Genomic DNA, 6,616 nt, shown 5'->3' with positions numbered 1-6,616 from the left:
CGCGTTTAGGAAATCTTCAATTATTTTTATTAAGTATGTACATTTTTTGTAAGTTATTTAAAAAAAGATGAAGAGCTAAATGAAATAATGTCGATTTATCTGAAATTGTAATTACACGTCTGAACCTGAAAAAACACTGATATTTTTGTTTATAAAACACGCACGGTCATCCGGCCCCAAATTAGGATTCCCAGTGTTATGGTACCAGAGACATATATACATACATATTATTATATACCTAGATAATAAACATCCAAACAAAGAGCAAACAAACTTGTGCATCACACAAATGTTTGCTCGATTTGGGAATCGAACCCACAGCCCTCGGCGTCACAGTTAGGGACGCTAACTATTGCACCACCAGGTCGGTCATAACTCATAACAAACTAAGAAAATGTACACAAATTCGTTCCTTGCGTTGGCGCCAAAAAATCTACTACATAATTATAAGTAGCTCGCGAAGGACAAATAGACAGAACAGCATAAACTGATTACAAGTAACAAAAAGAATGGGTTGTAACTCGAATGTTTTTTGAATTGTTCAAGATTGTTCACATTTTTATCATTGAACAATTTTGACAAAAAATTTGTCTTGCAACGTTTTTAATACAACCGAAAGTCACGGAAAGTCACGAAAGTCGAAAAGTAACGGATAAAAATATAGTATGAGATCTTTAAAACAAACAACATTATAGAGGGCAGCACTGTAAGCTACTCTGATAGTGTGCCATCGAACCATACTTTGATGCTAGTTTATCTCTAAAACTATACTTCTCAATGTAAATAAAATAAAAAGAGGATAAAACAAATTGTTTGGGCTTTTGGAAAACTCAAGTATAGATGTTTGTCTTATAATATTCATCGAGTTTCATTTATGACTATGGCTATGAATAAGTATAGTAGGCGATACTTACCACCAAAACTAACTTTACTTGACTGGTGGTAGAACCTATTGTGAGTCCGCACGAGTAGGTACCATCACCCTGCCTATTTCTGCCGTGAAGCAGTAATGCATTTCGGCTTGAAGGGGGGGGGGGACAGCCGTTGTAACCTTAAAACTTATATCTCAAAATGGGTGGCGCATTTACGTTGTGCATGTCCATGGGCTCCAGTAACCACTTGGCACCGGGTAGGCTGTGAGATCGTCCACCCATATAAGCAATAAAAAAAATCAATATTAAAAAGACAGTTAACTTTAACTTTAAATGTTTTTATTTGGAACTTATATAAATACAAAATTATATTTAAAATGAAGCTAGCACGATTCATGATTTCGCCGTGTTATTTCCAAAACAGTAATATAAGTTTGGATCATAAAGAGAACTTTCATATTTACAAAAAATAGCATATTAATACATACATACATACATACATATTAATTTCTAAGGTTCGATTACACTATAAAATAATGCGGCTGTATGTTCATTTTGTGTAAATAAGAAGTAATATAAAACCAAAATTTTATGTTTTTTTATGTGCTTGTCAAATGTAATTGCTACACTTCTAGTACGTTTTGATTTGACCCTAGGCGCGGGGACCTCGTAGGAGATTCGGCCCCCGGCCCGGAAAAAAAAAAAGCATTTACACTCAAAATCTATTTTAAACTAGTACTACAATTTTTGTGAAATACCTAGTAATGTCGTACTTTCCTTTCTGACTTAGCATGACCTTTTTCTCTCACCATATCATAACATTTGAGTAATATTAGAAAGTTTGAGTAATCCAATAAATTAATTAAAAGGTCTGTGCTAACCATAAACAAAAATTAATATTTTTAAAAACCATAAAATAAAAACCAAAAGCATGTATTCGACATTGGTAACACTGAATAGAAAATATGTCCGCCATATTGAAAGTTCTAAAGTAGGAAGTCGGTCAAACGTTGACCTTATTTATTATTCCTATGGAACGTCTCAGTTACGGTTTCATTTAACACTTTAAAAAATAAGTAACGATATTTATTTATTTATTTATCGTAATTAAAAGTGAAATAAAAGCGTATTTGCAAATTTGCAATTCGCTGATTGAATACGTCACAACGCCATGTTGTATTCCTGCGCTGATTGCAGGCACGAGAAATCTGCCAACCCGTGTATTTTTGGGAATTAAATCCTTATACTTAGTCGGATTGCGATTTTATACCAAAATATATTTTAAATTACATTTATTGGCATATTTTACACAATTAGTGAAATTAATACATGCCAATTGTCGCATTTTAAGTGCTAACTCCTAATACCAAATTGCATTTAAGTCAATTTAAGTGCATCCGCGAAAGTTGAAACAATTGTGTTGTACAAGAAAGAAGTGATAAGCGGCCAAATTCCGGCTCCACGTGCAGCCGGAACCCTGGATTCTCTCTATTCGTGTCCTCTAGAGGGGACATGAATAATAAACGGAAGAGTCGCCAAGGACCACCGAGGTAATGATCATCCACTAGAGGCATGACATTTCTTTGTTATCCGGCCTGATTGTCGTGCGTTGCAAATTTTCTGTCACGTTGACAGTGGCTTCGGAGTAACTGTAAGCGTTGTACATCTCTTCTATGTAAACAGTATGATTGAGCTTCATGATGTGTTGCGAGTGTCAAGACGCGTGCGGTGACGGCGCGGTGCGCTAGTCTAGTCTAGATGTTTGCCCTACTTTTGTTACGTACTCGTGTCGATTAATATAGCCACTTGATCAGCTGGTCGAGCAAGTACATCATTAGTTCAGTGCAACAAATAAAAATTAAAATTATTAAATAATTTCAAATTGTATTCTGAACGATGTGTAATCATTTAATGTGCAATAGGAAGTAAAGGTAATATAGAATGGTCACTTTCACTACAAAGCTAATAGTTGCATGAAGTTAATGGTTGGCATGACTCCAATGTTCTTAATCTGGGTACTACTTTTCTTTCTGGACATCAGAATTTAATTACACATGTCAATTAACAAATACAAAATTAAACACATTGTTAGAGCTTCTTTGTAACATTAGGTATAGACTTAAATTTGTAAATTCCATAAAATACCATGCATGTTCAATTTAGCCATCTTTATCTTTTAGTGTTTCATAAAATTTCATTAAACCTTTAATTAAATGTGAGTTTAATTTGTAGATACAGAGTTATTAAATACTGATAGATTTAAAATGCTTTGAACACTCAAATTGTAATACAAATAATTGTTTTTAAATGTCGCATATTTTATTCATTGAAAACAAATGGATACTTCGACCTACATCATTAGGCTAAATGATCTTAATTGCCGTTTATGTAAAGATGTTTGGTGACATTGTTAGTATCTAGAAACGAATTATTCAATAATGATCTTGATTATATTTAGTTATTTTAAAGTGTGAATTTATCAGTTTGCAGTTGTGACATTAAGAAGTGGAAAAGGTAATATTTTGTATATTGCTGTAGTTGAGCAGTAGTACAGTTATATGTGCTAATTTTTTATAAATATTGTGTTGAAAACTGTACAAAACAGTATTCAGTGTTTGGTATAGTCATAACCAAAATGGGCCATCAGTTCTCATATTTGACGCTGTATTTACATTGACAACAGTTACTTTAAAACCAATAAGGGTAAAAAAAGAAGAAAAAAAAAGTTGGGTTCAATGCCTTCAACTGATAAGAGCAACAATGAATATACATGAAATTATCAAGAAAAAGCCTTAAAATGAGTGGTCTAACTAACAGATTTTTTCTTCCTTATTAGTCATCAATGTCCTTTTGTTTATTTTTGAGAATATCTTCAACAAATCTCAACTAAAATAGTTTTTTTTTTCAATTATTGTAGAATTATAAACTTTGACTAACAGTATCTAAATAATTTAGACAGCATTTAAATCCAATGACTAAAAAAAAGCACTTATATCTCCCATGTGCTTAGTGGCTCCATTTTTGCCGCTAGCAGCACTATCAGCACCATACAAATTTGAGATAACTTTTATGCAATCGAGAAGCTAAAAAAACTCTCACTAAGCACACTAATCAATAATGATCTTAGCTTGCCACTACAATTGTTCCCCACGCTAACCTTAGTATCTCAGTACTAGTAGTTTCTTTAAATTACAGTATGTTTTGATTATGTGGATTAGCAAATTTTTTATGCAATGCAAATTATTTCACCCTTTGCACTCAACAGCGACTAACTCACCAAAATATGTGGTAATCATCACCTTTTGAGCATGAAGGAATAATCGTATAAAACAAATTAAGTTTTTATTTTTTGCATATACAGATGGACAAGCTCACAGCCCACCTGGTGTTAAGTGGTTACTGGAGCCCATAGACATGGTAAATGCCGCAACCCACCATCTGATATGAGTTCTAAGGTCTCAGTATAGTTAAATCATGTCATTGTCTATCATTCCCTGTTGGATGGTTAACAGATGAATATAAATAAAAGTATCTCAAAATCCAATCAAGTAACCTGGTATCAATGAATTGTATAACTGAGGAATAATAAATTTTATCGAAAGCAGCAGCTATGTTTTGATACGAAGTTTCTCTAGAAACACACTGAAGCTAAGCTAAGTGCTTGTGAACAGATTATTGCAATTAGATATGCTTAATTTCAGAAATCAATTTATATTTGTTACACATATTTTTATCTGGAGCAGGACAATAGTATCAATTCCATTTTTCAGTCCCAAGTTTTGTGACACAATTCCAAGCAGCAGGCACAAAAAAAGGCACCAACTAGTTATTGTATATAGATATAACTTTGTTATTTGCAAGAAAATTATATAAAGCTAATACTAATATGTAGCAATAAAAATATACAAAAGTTAAAGCCTTTAGAGCTAGATTTAGTGTTAGTTTTTAATAATTATAGGGTATACTAATGTTGCATGCACTTAACCATTGCTAGTTATTTTAGCATCAAGATTTCCTAATATAGTTGGTTGATGAATAAAACTAAAATTTTTTGTAAATGCCGTATTCAATTAACGATTTATAAACTCGCTTTATTGTGACTTGGACATTTAGTAAACTAAAATTGGATTATTGAAATCTGCGAATTTTTTCTTAGTTTTCAGGAGTTGTTATAAGTATGGTTAAGCTATATTAATTATCACTACTTTCATTATTTTGATCTTTTTGATGTCCACAAAGGTTGAAAGATTAAGTAATGACCAAAATAAACATAAGAGGAAACCCTATAATTATAAAATGTAAATTGACCATGTATTTTAATAATTGAGAACTTTCACACAAAATAAATTTTCCATAACCATCTCACCCTGTGCATAACCATAATAGTGATTTGAGAAAGTGAAATGCATTATTAAATACATACTGTATACTCGTAGAGTATTTAATTGTTTTATCCAAAATTACTAAAGCATCAGAATGGTGGCTAGAGCGACACCAGCCCACACCTTCCCATAGCTAGGTCGATATGTATCCAAACAGGAAACATTTCAGTCATTCTTAACTAAAAATGTTGCAGGAATCTAAATGAACTCTTTTTCTCTTTTTAAAAACTTCTTCCAAAAGTTTGATTATTATCAAGTGTTGATTGCTTTTGTCAATAGAGGTTGGACTCAGAAGAGCCTGTAACTTAAATTTTCTTCATAAAATTAGGCAAGACTCAAATCTGCATTTGAAATAACCGTTTTAAATCGTGTTAATCCACAATAAAAAATATCTCTTGCTCAAAATCAAAATATTTAATGTAAGTCATACCTGACATACAGACGGTAATGTTACGATAGCCGGTTTTCCGAGATGTACTTTATTTTCATTATTATCTTTACTCTGTATCAGCCGACAGACCCACCTGGTATAAGCAATCACATAGACACCACAGTGTGAACGTACCTCTATTTAGCCATGACGTCAAAGTCTTAAATGGATTGTAAGACTGCTCTTCCACCCTTCAGAGAAGGACCTCTGGTTTTTACGTCCTTTTTTTCCCCCTATGCTGATAGCCTTGAGAGGCTATTTCAGCTTCTCCTTGACGTATTTAGCTCACGGGGCTCAAACCGGGAGTGCTGCTAACACTGGCCCTAGCAAGAGCAGTGCTTCGCAGAATCTGCCATCGGATCAGAAACGCGACCTACTGAGAAGATCCAGCGAGAAACTCAGTGGGCTGTGTCTGTGGGTTAATTCGCTCGTCGAGCCCTTCGTCGCAAGCGATGGGTTCGGCGAGGACGGTGGCCGGTGTTTGTGGTACCTAAAAGCACCGTTAATGGATCGGGAGGATCCGTAATGACGTGTTTAGGGCTTTTACGTGCTGTAGACCTTGTTTTAAACTACTTTTAAGTCTCATTTCTCACGTAAACGTATTTTATTATTACTGACTGTTTTTATTGCTTGTGTATGTTGTATGTATGTTGAGCTTGTATACTTTTAAGTGGTCGCATTGAGATCATAACATCTTATCAAAGTCTTATCAGATGTAGAATAGTATACGGCGACTACTGAACGAAGATTCGAACTAGGTATTAATAGTATTTCGACGAGACGGACCGTTATACGTCATCGATGGATTAACGGTTTTCATCCAAAATTATTATACATACAAAGCTAATTTGATATGTTAATATTAAATCAGTAGCTCGTAAATCAAGCGGCGAAAGTTGAAATTTATTTGGTAATTCTGAGAGTTTACGACT

The 6,616-nt window shown here is 33.6% G+C and overlaps 1 protein-coding gene across 7 annotated transcripts in view; it reads left to right on the top strand.

The window, feature by feature from the left end:
• The first annotated feature begins 1,823 nt into the window (after positions 1 to 1,823).
• The window catches only part of LOC101743989 (ataxin-2-like protein), a 47,229-nt gene continuing 42,436 nt past the window's right edge, over positions 1,824 to 6,616 (top strand). For 5 of the 7 annotated variants that reach the window (XM_062672907.1, XM_038016466.2, XM_038016469.2 and 2 more), the window contains exon 1: positions 1,840 to 2,422. In XM_062672907.1, coding sequence (XP_062528891.1) covers positions 2,385 to 2,422 — 38 coding nt within the window. In that variant the 5' untranslated portion in view covers positions 1,840 to 2,384. Of the gene's footprint in view, positions 2,423 to 2,546; positions 2,804 to 6,616 lie in introns of those variants that run through there. The other 2 variants (XM_038016465.2, XM_038016470.2) reach the window with 2 other exon arrangements.

The sequence above is a fragment of the Bombyx mori genome, chromosome 16 (genome assembly GCF_030269925.1).
Source record: "Bombyx mori chromosome 16, ASM3026992v2".
In the NCBI taxonomy this organism is placed as follows: Eukaryota; Metazoa; Arthropoda; class Insecta; order Lepidoptera; family Bombycidae; genus Bombyx; species Bombyx mori.
The sequence above is the reverse complement of the archived record's forward strand: the minus strand, read 5'-3'. Positions and strand labels throughout refer to the sequence as shown.